The sequence below is a fragment of the Lemur catta genome, chromosome 14 (genome assembly GCF_020740605.2).
Source record: "Lemur catta isolate mLemCat1 chromosome 14, mLemCat1.pri, whole genome shotgun sequence".
In the NCBI taxonomy this organism is placed as follows: Eukaryota; Metazoa; Chordata; class Mammalia; order Primates; family Lemuridae; genus Lemur; species Lemur catta.
Window position 1 is genome coordinate 29,978,218 of NC_059141.1, and position 15,615 is coordinate 29,993,832.

Consider the following 15,615-nt stretch of genomic DNA (forward strand, 5'->3'; position numbering starts at 1 on the left):
ACCTTAGAATTAATAAAATGACTTAAAGTTAAAACAACTTAATACTCATTTTATCTATCAAATTGGCATTTTTTCCTAAAATATACTCTGATATTTTTTGGCACTTAGAAGTGCTAAGACAATGAGTATTCTCATATACTGTTGGTAGGAGTGTAAATTGGTGTAACCCCTCTGGAGCAAAATTTGTAAATCTATAAATCACAAAATCATAAAACAGCATTTCTCAGCCTTCTTTTTCAGATATTAAAAGAAATAATAAATATCTATTGTGTATTATATATCAGTTTGCCTAAATGACCACCATTAATTTTCATAGCAAACCCATGTTGTTTTATCTATAATGATGCCCATTTTACAGACGAGGAAACTGGGAGTTGAATATTTGTAAGCTGTATTTCATTGTTCTGACACTATCTCCCATTTGTTGTTTGGGCTGAATCAGGAGATAGTAATTTCAAGGCATTAAGCCTGCCCCACCCCCAAATAAAGCTTAGAGAAAATTCACATTTGCAACTGCCTTCTCAAATCTTCAATGCCAACCAGAGAGGGTGTGGAAGGAGCGACACTGTACTGTGAAGCCCACTGTCTGAAGAGTCACATCATCACATCACATACTTGGGCTCCGTGAAATGAATGAAGTAACACCCCAGTGTAGGGGCAAGGGATGACTGGGGCTGTAGAAGGTTATGTATGTGGTTGAAATTTCATGGAACCCTCTAAGGAATGGAATGAAGCCAAGCAGTCCAAATCCTAATGTGTTAAGTAGATTAGAAAATACCTTCTTGATACTCCAGGACTCTCACCAACAAGGTAGGAAGACAATGGACAAAAGCATGTTATAATATTGTGTTCCTGCTGTTGGATATTTTTTAAAGCATGTGTTTGGGTTTCTTGCCTCTTATTTTCAGGGTTAAATTTTTGTTTGTGTTGTTTGTGGTATGAAATGGGTTTTCAGTACCCTAGTATCTAGCTTTCTACCTATAGAAAAGAAATTCAATTTTCATGATTCAATTAAGAATTATTGCCCAGGAATCATTTAGATTGTATGATTAGGTAGCAAGCTGCCTATAAATCCACTGTTAAGAGAGAGGTTCCCAATGCTGGCTGTCATTAGAATCACATGGGGAGTTTAAAAGATACTGCTGCTTGGGTCTCATCCCCAGGAGATTCTAATTCAATTGGTTAAGCATGGAGTTATTAGCGCGTTCCCAGGGAATTTCTAATGTGCAGCCAGAGTTGAGAGCTGAAGTATTTGATTCCTTGTTAAATTGCCTTCGCTACGCTGTAGGCTGCATGCAGGCAGGGACGATGTCAGTCTTGTTCATGACTGTCTTCCCAGCATCCAGCCCAATGCTGGGGACGTTTGTATTAAATGAATGCAATAATGCCCCTGAAGTCCATTGACTCAAGGCCTGAGTGGCAGCCTATTTAGACCCACTACTGGGTTTTTGGAGCACTGGAAGCTCTGAGGACTGGTTTCAGCCAAGTTTGGAGGTAACTGGAGGGGGCAGGTGTTGACACATGATGGACAACCAGGGTATGTGGGGATTTCAGCAAGCATTGCGGGCAGGCTCAACTGGCCTTCAGTGTGACAAGGCAGATTCCATGGGAAAGGCAATTAATTATCCGGTGGTGAAGGACCCTGGGATGTCAATTGTATGAGGAAAGTGAGAGGTGGGGCCAGTTACGAGCTTGCAGTAGAGATGGGAGTTGGTTAAGCCCGAGGAGCTGTTGAGGCTCCCGCGTTCAGTGCTGTGCTTCTGTTTTCCTGTGATTCCAAGCACAAAGTCGTGCCATAAATCAGAGCTTTGGTGGCTACAGCAGTGTTCAAAGTGGAGGCCTAGGGAAGATTGATGAGAACTGGACAAAGAGGATAGGTAGGGGAGGAGGGGATAAAAAGCTGGCATAGGACAGTTCCAAAGCCAGAAGGAAGAGATTTGACTGATTTGGATTTTCTGCAAGCCACTGTTTGAAAGGATCAAAGGCAGCCCGAGGGCTGGCTTCTTCAGAAGAGTATTTGTTCTGTTCTCCATTTCTGGTCCTGAAGCAAAATCGTAATGGCAGTGCTTGGTGTAAAGTGGGGGAAGCCCAAATGTAATTTTTATGTATTTGTTGTAAAATATTAGGCTGGGTTCGGTGGCTCACGCTTGTAATCCCAGCACTTTGGGAGGCTGAGGCGGGAGGATCACTTGAGGCCAAGAGTTGGAGACCAGCCTGAGCAAGAGCAAAGCCCTGTCTCTACAAAAAACAGAAAAATTAGCCAGGTGTGGTGGTGCTCACCTGTAGTCTCACCTACTTGGGAGGCCGAGGCAGGAGGATTGCTTGAGTCCAGGAGTTTGAGGTTGCAGTGAGCTATGATGACACCACTGCACTCTAGCTCAGTATATAAGCAAATATGAATATATGTATGTATTTTAACCCCTTAAAATTCTTATTATACACACTGTTCTGAATCTCTCTATATTCAATGTATCTTGTGGGTCTTTCCATACTGTTATGCAGAGCACATCCTCAGCCTTCATAAATGCGTGGCATTCCATTTTGTGGACATACCAGGATCTGTTTTACCAGTATCCTATTGATGGACACTTGAAGTGTTTCAAATATTTGTCATTACAAAAAAAAAAAAAAAAAAAAGCTTTGGTGAGCAACTATATGGTAATGTCATGTACCAGGTGAGGTGGTGTGCACCTGTAGTCCCAGCTACTCGGGAGGAAGACAACTGTGTGTGAGTGACAAAGTGGAAAAGACACTTCTAATAATAGTGTCTTGTATGTGGAAAGCAAGAACTTTCTAAGGAGGGTGTAATTAAGTATTTTAGGCCATAGCCTGCCTACGCTAGTAAGGACAAGGACAAAGGGGGAGCGGGTGTGGAGATTCAGGAGATAGTGGAAGGCCACATCATAGTCTAACTCTATAGAAATATGACAGTTCTCCTGTTGGAAAATGGGAATCAACACTTCCTCTATTACTCTAGTCCTCTAGCAGGACAGGACAGTACATAAAGGCGCAGTCAGGAGTACTAATCATAAGAGCTTTGGGAAATTTATTTGCATGTTTTCTTGCCTCATCAACCTGCAAACTGGATCACATCACACACACTGAGACTGGCATGCAGAGTCGAAATAGCAAATACTTCAATATTATCCTAAATGAAGCAGGAAGTTGAAGCTGCTGAAATATAATTCAAAGCCAAATGACTTATGGATTATTTGCACCATCATTCTCTTATGGGAAGCAGACAATTGATCACACACAGAAAACTCGGCATACTGAAATCTAATATACATACACTACTATACTTTAAGAGCAATAAATACCACTAGCTTTGAGATTTGGAAACTTATTAAGAAAGTTTTTATATGACATAGAAATAAAAAATATATTCCTCTTTATAAGGTAAGAAGATTGATTTCCCAGGAATGAGCTTTAAAGTTTACCAAAGTTGTGTTGCATAGACTAAATGTTAAAAGCATCTTACAGCTGCATTCATCATAAAATATCTGAGTAAGTATGGCCACAATATTCAATATTTCAAACTTTAAGCTGTACTCTTTATCACTATTAAGCTCAGAACTACTTTGTTTTCCTGTAATTGTGGTTTATTGTAATCTTAATCCATTTTCTCAAAGACCATTCAACACATTTATACTATTCCAGTAACTACCATGCTACCAAGAAAAACAAGTGAACAGTTTATTAAGAATTAAATGAATGTATGGAATGTGATACAGTACAAGTAAGACACTCAAGATAGGTATAATAGTACTACTCGCACACAAAGTTAAATTTCACTTCAAAAAAAAAAAAAAATCACAAGACAAAAGAAAAAGCAATTCCACCATTATAAAGTAAGATATTTCATGCAAAGTACTAACCCCTCCCCCAAAACCCAACCTCCCAACAAACAAAAAGCTATCTGAAAATATTGCCATGCTAACGTATTAACCACAATATAATCATGATGGAAAAACAGTAAATAAGTAATGGATTAGATGAAATAACACAGTTCGAAAATATTGTAAACTCATAGACCACAATGATTTTACATGACAAGCAATTCCAGATTCACTCATAGGGTGAGTTATATGGGCTACATGTTGAGAGAGAAAGTATGTAAATATAAACCCCATCAATTTATCTCATGATCTTCTAATTATAAAACCTGGAAGCTAAGAGAATCAGAAAAATTTATATAAAGTTTGGCATACTTCACTTGTGTTCCAAGAAATGACTTTAGGATCATATTTGCAATTATTAGAGAGCTGTATAAAAGCACTTCAAGGTCAGGATTTGACCTCTTAAATAATGATCACAATTTACATCATAGAAACAACTCCAGATATGCATTTACCCTGATTAACTCTTACTCAGGACAAGAAACATGATTTTCTAGCACTTTATATACAAGTTACTACAAAGAGCCAGTTAATTTAGACACTGAATAAAATGCAAAACAAAGGTGAACTGGTAGGTACAGAGAGTGAAGGAGAATGTCCTCATTAAATGAGTAAAAATCTTTCCTTGACTTTAGAGGGAGCTAGAATCAACAAGTAAAACAGACTGCCAATCCATACCACATGTGTGTCTCTGTACCAAGATGCTTGAGCATGCTTCCTGGAGAAAGTGTTATATTAGAAAATAGTCAGGAATAGCATTTTATGGGACAGCACTTCCCTCCACAGCTGCCAAACTGAACACAGGCTTAGTCACCATATGGTGCACAAAGCAGAAACAGATTTCCAACTGGGCATCATGGAGAGGCAACCCAAGAGCAGGAAGCACCCTGGCTTCACTGCACTTGCCCATTCAGGAGGCCAGGAGAGGACTGAGGCACCTACATTTTATTTTATGGTTCTGGGTTGACTTTACCCATGATGTATAGATTGGCTATAAATATAACAGTAAGACCAAGAAAAAAGAATAGGAAAAAAAATACTTAGGATAAAAAACCATCCACTGCCATTTACTATTTTTTTTCCCCTTTGGATTTAAGGTAATTAGAACAGATTGGGAAATTATCCAGGATTACCCTTCCTACCTCTGAAATTTAACTTCCTATTTATTAATATATTCTGTGAAAAGAACACCATAATTGTTCAATAGCAGGAATTAGCCCCTCTAAGAAATAGGAGCATGTGCTCAAATTCTCACAGAATGACATTAGAAAATTTTCCAGCTTGAAATCTAGAATTTGAAGCCAGTAAAGAAGCTTCTTTAGTAACCAGGACCTACCATAGTTAGAACTCTTTGGAATGTGTGTCTTATACATACAAAAGTATCACAAATTAAACCCCTAGCGTATTCATAAAATAAGTTCTTAAATGAGAAAGATTTCTAATGACCGATAAAGGCTTCCATCAGCAAATTAAATGTGATAAATCAATCTTTCCCAACTGAGTTTCTGCTAACAACTCAACATAGTCTCTGGAGTCAAATGCAAAGATCACTCAATCATGAAAACGCAAGGTGAAGTACAGATGAGCAATACATATGAAAAAAATTCTGTAAACCGCTGCAGTTCTAAAACAGTAGATTTATATTACAAAGCAATGTAAATAAATATTGGGCTAGTACAAAAGCTCTTATTTACAGTTTTACAAATGAAATTGTATTCAGTGTAAATGCTGTGTTTTAAAGAACACAGTACTGTATTAGTAAAATGAGTTCTGTTGAGGGCATTACAGTTTCTGTTAGAATCAATGCATAACGTATAAAAGGTTCAAGTTAACTGTTTATAATTTAGTACAGACAAACCCAGTTTAACCTGGAATGACATCTGTTAAAGTGCTGAAAAACAAGAAATATTTAGAAAACACTGTACATTATTAAAGCTTTATCAAGTCAGAATGTTAAACTTCTTTCACATTTTCAATCCTTCTGCCACAGGCCTGTGGGCAAGATGATTTTTCTCAGCAAAGGAATAAAACTTAGAGGCCACCAGCTGCTTTGATGATTTTAGGTTCAATGGAATTAGTTTCCTAAAGCACTTACTTATCCATCGACCATACCTTCAGGCCTCACAATCTGGTAAGTAATTAAATATTCAGGATAAGCCTGGAAGAGAAAGATTAATTCAAATATTAGTATACAAATTTTCTTGGAAGATACTTTCCATAGGATTCCTTATCTTTAGGGAGGAGGTTCTCACTTAGTGTTATGGATCAGAATCATCTAGGGTGCATTTTCATAAAACATCCTCACCTTGACTCCAGTCCTTTAGATTTTCAATCAGCAGATCTAGGATGAATACTAAACATGTTTGTCTGGTTTTAGTAACTGAGGTGATTCTGATACCTATCCCCAGTTCAGAACACTGCTCTAGAACTGCTTTCACTTGATCTGTGTCACTGAGAGCAGGAGAGAATTATATACTTCTTTGTTACAGGTTTAGTATCAAATACAGGATTCCAACTCATATTCTACAAAAGCTAAAAAAAAAAAAAAAGATCCAACACAACTGGCAAAATTTGAATAAGGCTTGTAGACTAGATATAATTACATCCATGTTGTTTTCTGATTTTGATAATTTTAAGAGAATGTTCTTATTTTTAGGAAATACACACTGAAGTATTTAAGGGTAAAGGGACATGCCTGCTACTCCTCTCAAATAGTTCACAGAAAAATACGTATATACAGTGGTCCCCAACCTTTTGGCACCAGGGACCCGTTTCACAGAAGTCAATTTTTCCATTGGGGGGGTAGGCGGAGCTTGGGCAGTGATGTCCAGGGCTGTGGCCCGGGGATTGGAGACCACAGTGTGTATACACACACACACACACACACACACACACACACACACACACACACAGAGAATGATGGGGAGGGAGAGAATGATAAAGGAGAAAGGAGAAAATGATACAATGTTAACATTTAAGAAATCTAGGTAAAAGGCTTAAGGGAATTTTCTTTATTATTTTTGCAACTTTTCAAGCCTGAAATTATTTCTATATAAAAGTTTAAAAAAATCAATTTCTTAAGGCAGTGTACCTTGTCAATTTAAGAGATTAGTAAAAGTTAAAGCATGGCTCTACAGCATTTCTGAAGATGAACAAATAAAACTGAGTTACCTGTTCTCCTCTGTAAATAACATATTCAGCTAATGCCAGGCCATTTACACTGGGCCGACCAGTGACTGAGTGATGACCTGGAGGAGAATGTGCCATTTTCATTGCACTAAACTGCAGGAAAGACTTTCCCAAGGTTACTCGGCAAAAGAGCAGCTGTCTGGAACAGGAAAAGGAAAAAGTCACCCTGAAGACAAATCTGACACAAATATGACAATTTGTGTACACGGCATAGTTCTGTAAATGCATTTACATGTAAACACTTATGATTGCTTTTATCATTTCACTCTTACAAGAACCTTGAAAGAATGTCTTCTATTCTTATTAATGAGAGAATCTGTCCATTTAGTTAATCCTTATTTTAACTATAAAACCTGAAAAATGTAATAACCTACCATTTTGTTTGTATATCAGCAAAACACAAATCAATGGCCAAATGGGAGAGAGAAGGTTTAAGGGCCTTCCATGAAGTAGCTTGCAAAGCTGGACATAAGTCCAGTTGATTCCACCTTCAAAATATCCTTGAAATCCACTGTCTTCTCTTAATTCTACTACTGCCATTAAGTACAAATCACCTAAATTTTCACCTGGACCATAACAATGGCCTTTTAACCAGTCTTCCTGTTCCTACTCTAAATGCTGTCCAAACCATTTTCCATCCAAGCAACCAGTGATTTAACAAAACAAACATAAATCAGATCATGTCATTTTTCTGCTTAAAACTTTTTAGAGGCTGCTCACTGTACTTACAAGAAAATCCAAATTCCTCACAATGGCTCCAATTTCTGTATCATTTTATGTTCATTATGACCCAGGCACATCAATTTCTTTTTCTTCACAAAGGCCAAACTTCCTTATCTCATAGCTTCCATCCATATAATTTTCTCCACCATCAGAATGGTATCTATTTTACCACTCTTTACTGGCTGAACCCAGTTTTCAGGCTTCAACTAAAATGCTACTTCCTCAGCTAGGTCTCCCCTTGCCACCAGTTTAAGTAGATTACTTTCCCACGCCCCTCAGGCATGTGATTGGCCTTTCTTAGTTCCAAAGAAACTTTTATTAGTATTTCTTCATTATTGTTCTTTTTCTTTTCTTTCTAGAAGAGAACAGGAGATTTTGGTGGACCAGTTGATGGTTCTACTTTCCAAAGAGGTAGGTTAGAACATTGCTTATTACTAAGAACTTATTATATATAGCCTTCAGACTATATATGACAAGTAAAAACAGCAGTGTTCAATTATATAATCTTGGGAAATTATAAGCCTCCTAATCAGTTCAATTTATGATCTAAAATAGAAGTGGGTGGGAGGTCATACCCAGGAGAACCTCCTGTGTTAACAGCTAGAAGAGTCTAAATTTAGGGGGAAAACAACAAGAACAAAACAAACACAAAAACAGACCTTTGTTTCTCTCCAAGACTGCAGTTCTTCAGCTTGGCAGTGTTTTGAAATCAGCTGGGAAGCTTTAAAAAATCCTAATGCCCAGACCATCCCCAGACAAATTAAATGAGAATCTCAGAGTGGGACACAGTCATTAGTTTTTAAAGCTCCCCAGGTGATTCCAATATGCTGCCAAGCTGCAAAGTACTGCTCTAGGGGTTCTTCTAGATCAGTGATGAGACACATAGCACCACACCTGGGAACTCTGTAGAAATTCCAGTTCTAGAGCCCCATCCCAGACCTACTAAATTAGCAATTCAGGAAGTAGGGCCTAGGAATCTGTTTTAAACACATCCTCTAGCTGATTCTGATGTATGCTAATGTTTGATAGTTATTGCTGTAGATCTTTATAAGCAGTGCCTGTGGAATATATCTCAGTAATTAATCTTACTTGATTTTTCAAATGGCAGAAGATACTTTTTTGCCTTTGAGGAATTTATAAATTAGGACTAAGTTACTTGAATGAGTTAGCACAGGTAATTAAAAGTGGGGAAAAAAAGGTGCAAAGTAATTATTTGCTTTCTAAAGGGATTTTTATTATAAAGTGTTTTAATTATAACACTTTCAATAGTAGTAATACTACAAACTAAGGATTAGTTTCGTGTCACAGTGGAAGAGAGACTTCCTTAGGCATCACCATAAAATGTTTAGACTTGGCAAATAATGCTATTCTAGCATTTCAATACTAGATTTTTAAAGAATCCTATAATATTCAAGGGCTACAATAAAGTCTCTTTCATGCACAATGTTATTTTTTACTCAGTATTCTTACCAGGTGTTCTAATGATTAAGAGTTAAATAGGTCAAATGCTTAGAATCATGATTTAAGCCATGTAGTAATTATTAGCTAAATATTAGCTAATATTTTAGCTAAATATTAGCTATTATAATTGGTGAGACAGACAAAAACATCCTAAAACATGCCTAGCTTGCATTCTTAAAGTTGTCCAACATAATGCCTGGCCCTCAAAATTTCTCAAATACGTAACCAGTTTGTTTCTGATTCTTACAAAAATGAGAACAAGTGATCTCTTACCTGTGGCAAATGTAACAAGATCTGTCTTTGTGAACTGGACACCCAGTACCTCCTCCAATTCCATATACATACTGATTGCTTTTGGAAGAGTTTTCAGCAAAATAAATCCCAGCTCCAAACATGCCACCTATGTATGCATGCCTTTCATCAAAGCCTTTGTGGATAATTGCATTCACAAAGGGAGACCCTGAAATACATTTAGATGGGTAACAACAATTTAAAATTTATCTTAGAAGAAAAAGCAAAAATGAAAGCCTCTTAGAAATTGAATTCTTAGACACACAGCACCACCACAATAAAGTCAAAACAAAAAGGATAAGAAGCTAACTGTCAGCCAGCTCACTATTTTAGAATAAAGAACTGTTAATGTCAATTAATGTTTTTAAAAAGGTGATGGTACAGATGCCAAAATGACACAGACTGAACTAGAAAAACAGACTTGAAATAGCAGAGTTATCAAATTCCAGGTGCCAACCATATAAATCCAGAATCAAGCATCTCTTAATTCACTTCAGACAGAAAAGCTAAATGCAATTAGGTCTTACAATGCCCACGCCTATATACTTTCTCTAGATATCAAAAGTGGCCCAAGTAGACTTTCACATTCTTATGCTCCTTATACCTTTTCTCTTCTATCATTCCTCTTCTCTTCCATCACCTGCTATACAACATTCCATCTGCAAATATGGCACTTTCCCTTATTCCCTGCACATTGTCTTTTTCCTCCTTCCTTGCAAGGAGTGCTTAGCCAAAGAGGAGTTACTGAGCATGGGAATCAGGCCAGGAAGTGGGGTCAGAGTGGGGGATGGAAAAAGCTAAAATAACACAGCTAACTGATTCATCAAGATCAGTGTCCCTGTTCACAAAAGGACAGGAAGACACACCGAATTCCACTTTACAGAAATACAGATGAACAGGATGATTTTTTGAATTAACTTGGAAAAACCCAAACCATTCATATTATAAGTAAGAAAAATCACTCATTATACCCATCAAGTTAATACATATATACATATACATATTATGCTCTGTGCCAAGACATTATCGTGATGATTTTTTAGAGGTTTGGAATCAGAGGTATCATTTAGACACCGCATATGAATCCATTGTTATGGCCATTCTTCCAGGGAACTGTGAAATTTAAATACTGTGTTTTATAGAACTGTACAGGTCTCTAAAAGTTTTCTGCAATCAAGGACAAAGGAACAAACTGGAGCTACTACGGATAATGTGTTTGAAGGCCTGATAAATATTACATGAATATTTACATTTAACTTTCCTAAAACTTGAAATCAACACCTGCCAGCTCGTGACACAAAAACAGGAAATTTCAAGAAGGATAAAGTAGCGGTGCTTTCAATTAAACAAGAGTTATTAGAAACCTCCACAGGTTCAATAATAATGACTCTTTGAACATTTAAGTTAAATGTGGTTTTGACACTCAGAATCAAAATCAGAATAGGATGTATATGTTTTTCTGAGGTAATCTTCAGGCCTTTATTTAATTTTAATTCAATCAGTAACAGTAAAATAATTTCTTACAGAGTAATCATAATCAGCAAAACCTACTATATAAAGAAAAAAAGAAAATAGTCAACATTCTCATTTCTTTATTTTTTCCATTATGGCAATTTTATTTATCAACCATCCATTACAAAATATACAAATTAAAAAGAAGCTGAAAATATGAATATAAATGTAAAATTTATAGAAATGTTAGGTTCATTTTAAAAAAAACGACATGAAGAATATACAGATTCACAGCCCGAGCAAGAGTGAGACCCCATCTCTACAAAAAATTTAAAAAAATAGCCGAGTGTAGTGGCACATGCCTGTAGTCCCAGCTACTCAGGAGGCTGAGGCAGGACTGCTTGAGTCCAGGAACTTGAGGCTGCTGTGAGCTATGATGATGCCACTGTACTTTAGCCCAGGCAACAAAGTGAGACCCTGGCTCAAATAAAATAAAACAAAACAAAACAAAACAAAACAAAAACCAAAAAACCAGATTCATTATTATTTCATACCTGACCTAAAAAGGAAACCCTATCCCCCTATCCTAATGTGGAGGAGCATAGTGGTAGAGTTGGGGGAGAGGAATCTTACCATGAAATAGCATTCTTTCATTTGCATGGTTGTGGTTTTCTTCAGAAACTTCTTTTCTCCGGTGAGTATATCTTTCCCATAGTTTCTTGTTACAAACCTTCTGAATCTGTAAAAAATAAACCAGAAAAATCAAATCTTTAGGTCTTAATAATTCCTACCTACTTCTTCATCTTAACCAAAAGATGAGCCACACATTTAGCCAGAAAGGAGGCAAAACTTTTTTCTGAGAAGTAAAATGTATTATTTTAGTCAACTAATAATATTTTGTCCCAACCATGAAGTTGGAAGTATAGCTACATTTTGGAAATAAAAAACTTCAAAAGGGGGAAAAAAGGCTACATACAGCCCTATATGAAGATTAAGAATACTGTTAATTGATTAAACTACTTCCATTCTCATTCATTTAAAATTTTTACTGAAACACTTCTAAATCAGACATGCTGAGTTCTGTATATAAGAATTAGAAACAGAATAGCATCTTTTTTCCCACCATTTTATCTGGCTTAAAGTAACATCTTAACCTGTTTTTAATTAAAAATATTAAAATATAATATTTAATAATTTAAAAAATTTAAAAATTAGAATGTACAATAAACATTTTTCACCCCCACCCCATTACTTCTTCTATCCTCTAATTCCTAAAATTTTTGTCTGGGGATTTAAAGCTCAATGCTGGTCTCATCAGGAGTATTTCTACGGTCAAAATTCACACTCCTAGTGCTGTTTCTTAGCTATGTTTAAAGGTGCTACAGCCCCCTGCTGGTCCCTAGAGCACACCTGGAAGCTGGAGGTTTTAGTCTTGGCTCAAGTAACTCAAAATATTGCCACAGACATAATCAAGGACCATCACTGGCACAAACAGATTTCATTTATGTATAATAAAGAAACCAAAAAACCCCCTTTTATCAGTGAAAAAATTTTCATTAAATATTGCATTAAAATATCTTTATAGAGGAAGGAAACAGCATATCTTTCTCAAATCTAACTGCTTTAGAAATCAATCACATATTCTCTCTTGCCCTCACCCTTAACAAACTCTACACATTTTGTTAATGCTTATAAGACAAAATGGATTTGACTGAAATTTGCCTGTAATAGGAATACTTGTCTTATTAAATATTATACTTATAATAGTATATTAAGAAACAGTAATATAATACAGATGACAGATTTGATACTGTTACTCTGAGTATAAAATTTATAAGACTTACCACTTGGTTGAATTTATGAAAATAGGAAAAAAATAGACAAATGCCACATTTTAATTCTAATCTTAAGTCTTATTTTTACAATTATTAAGAATACACTTTGTCAATGTAGTTAATACAAAATGATTATGTATCTAAAACATGGTGTGCAGGTCTGATTGCCACAGCTCACGAAAAGCATACCAAAGTTGGAAAAGGTCTTCAGAAGAGTAACTGAAATCAATAAGATAGGACTGTCACAGAATGATTCATGACATTTTTAAAACACTATTTTTTGGAAAAGCTGAAGAGGGAGTATTTTAAAGTTTATAAAAAGGTGATATGTCTGGGGACTCCCAAACTGTGTCTGGAGTAATCACAGGCAGAATAAAAAAAACAAAAAACCATGGTGTCACTATAAAAATAGAACCCTTTCATAAGCCACAAAAAAAAAAAATTCAGCTTTGTTATAATAGAGTACCTTCATAGTATTTTGTATATTGAAAGTTTTGAATCTACAGGATTTATCATTAGTCCAAGATAAAAGATAACCCCTGAACTTGAATATGCTTAACAAGGGGTGAATTACTGTTGGCTATTAAAAATAGCACAGCAATTTTGAGACTCTTAACCTTTCAAAGACAAATTTTCCCCCTAAATAGTCCCTGATGCCATGTCAAGGACTCACTGGGCTGGACAGATCATTATGTCTTAAGAAAGTTACTTATGGCTTCAGGCTTTGAAAACTGTGTTCTCAGGAAACTTTATTTTCACTACTTTATTACCTTGAGAATATTGTATCTGTTGAAAATTCCACCTGCATGACCTCCATCTCTGTGCTCTCGAACTGTACTTTGCATCTGATGGAAAAATAATTTGAAACATATGTCCATTAGCTTTTACGTCTTTTCTGATTTTGGGAAAATGGTTCTTGACTCTTATGATGCTGTTTTTGAGAATACAAAATGGGTTTTAACATTTTTGTTGTTCAAAGGAGATGAGTTTTATAAATTCATGAGTATTATTTTCTAGAGATAGCTGTTAGTCAACTTGAAACAATATTTATAGGTGAAAATTATATAACGCAAACTAAAAGAAGAGAAAGAAACAAGAGGATGCAAGGTAAGCTAAACATATGAGGCTAACCACTTGACATACTAAAATACAAAACAATTGACTTACTTGTTCCTACGATTTTGGCCTAATAAAGCATAATATGATTTCATTGAGAGTTGGAGTTTCTTGAGTTTTAGAATTAAGTTCCACTCAATTTTGTATTTCTGTGCTCAACTCACACACACAGCATGTATGTTCTTCAGAGTGTAAGGAGGGCACTACCCAAGGATTTCAGTGGATTCAACGTTGGAAGAAATTTTTCTAGATAAATAGATCCACATGTTCTGAGTCCTGTCTGAAATACTAAGCTTGGCAGTTACCTTCATGAAAGGAGGGAACATAAGCATTTTCTTTCCAATGACAGCAATCTCTTCTCCAATAGAACCCTGTGTTACTATTAATTGTAGTGCTGAACCAAGTAACTGGAATTAAGGTTTATTGAGGAAGTGTATCTTAAATCTTAAATGCTTACTTCTAAAGTTTTCCGGGGGGTAAAGAGAGACAATTTTAAAACCATGTTCAAATAGATCTGGAAACCTCGAAGAAATTTAGCACTGAACCAACAACACATAATATAGTCAACCTATCTTTTCCATTTTATTTAAGTATATATGAACATACCTCTTCTTCCACAGACTGAAACTCTTTATCATCAGGAGACAGATCTATGAGAATTGTTCCACTACCAGAGGTGTTCAAAGTTAAATATGGGTTAAGACCTATGAAATTGAATTTGAAGTTACAAAAATTTGTCAATAAAACAATTAACATCAACTGAAAATAACCATCTAATTTATCTAATGCTATCAATTTCTAAAAACTTTTTATATTGGAATAATTTAGAATTATAGGATGGTTGAAAGTATAGAGGGTTCTTGTGTACCCTTCACCCAACTCCCTCTAATATGATATTACCATTTTATATAACCACAGCACATTTATCAAAACTTATTAGCCAAATTACAGACTTCATTTTTTCCACCAATTTTCCCCACTAATGTCCTTTTTCTGTTCTAGTTGAAACCAGGACTCCCACCATTGTATTTAGACTACTAATTTTTGACCTGACAAGTTATAAGGTTTTGTGGGAATATTTCAGAAAATCTTTCTCTTCTTTATTTCCTATTCTTAATGAGCCTGTAATACATATTCTTCTTCAAATTACTTCCTTTAACTAACTATGCAGCCCTCTCAACATTTGATCCCTTTATTCTTTGTAAATATGAGGAAAAATTATGATAGGAACTTGTATAGTCTTAGGTAACTTAAAATCATCCTAGAATGAGAAATCCATAGTTTACTACCCACTGAATGCCTACTATGACCCATAACAGATTTTTTTACTTCAGCAATGAATTTGTCATGTTTTCCAAATGTCAACGATCAAGATAACCATATATATTTTTGCATCTTTACTCTCACAAAAACTTTTTAAATTCAATTTTAAACAGAATTTTCTAATTTCTTTGGGCATATCTGTAGCATAACTTTCTCCTTTAACCTCTGTAATATCATCTTCAAAACTGTTGTCTTTCCAGGTCGGAGGTCAAACCCTTTCCTGCTAGGTCAATGCATGGAGTTTTGCCTCTGGAGATCAAGAGTGCTATTCTAGTTATGAGCCATGGTCTGAAGTACAGGACTATCACCAACATGCTGGACTCTAT

General features: G+C 35.8%; 1 protein-coding gene across 2 annotated transcripts in view; it reads right to left on the reverse strand.

Annotated features, from left to right (window-relative positions):
- Window positions 1–3,672: 3,672 nt before the first annotated feature.
- TNKS2 (tankyrase 2) overlaps window positions 3,673–15,615 on the reverse strand; it is a 63,502-nt gene continuing 51,559 nt past the window's right edge. For both annotated transcript variants that reach the window (XM_045567817.1, XM_045567818.1), the window contains 6 exons: window positions 14,573–14,670; window positions 13,621–13,695; window positions 11,649–11,754; window positions 9,546–9,732; window positions 7,071–7,227; window positions 3,673–6,057 (listed from right to left, as the gene is read on the reverse strand). In XM_045567817.1, the coding sequence (XP_045423773.1) occupies window positions 5,995–6,057; window positions 7,071–7,227; window positions 9,546–9,732; window positions 11,649–11,754; window positions 13,621–13,695; window positions 14,573–14,670 (686 nt within the window). In that variant the 3' untranslated portion in view covers window positions 3,673–5,994. The remainder of the gene's footprint in view (window positions 6,058–7,070; window positions 7,228–9,545; window positions 9,733–11,648; window positions 11,755–13,620; window positions 13,696–14,572; window positions 14,671–15,615) is intronic.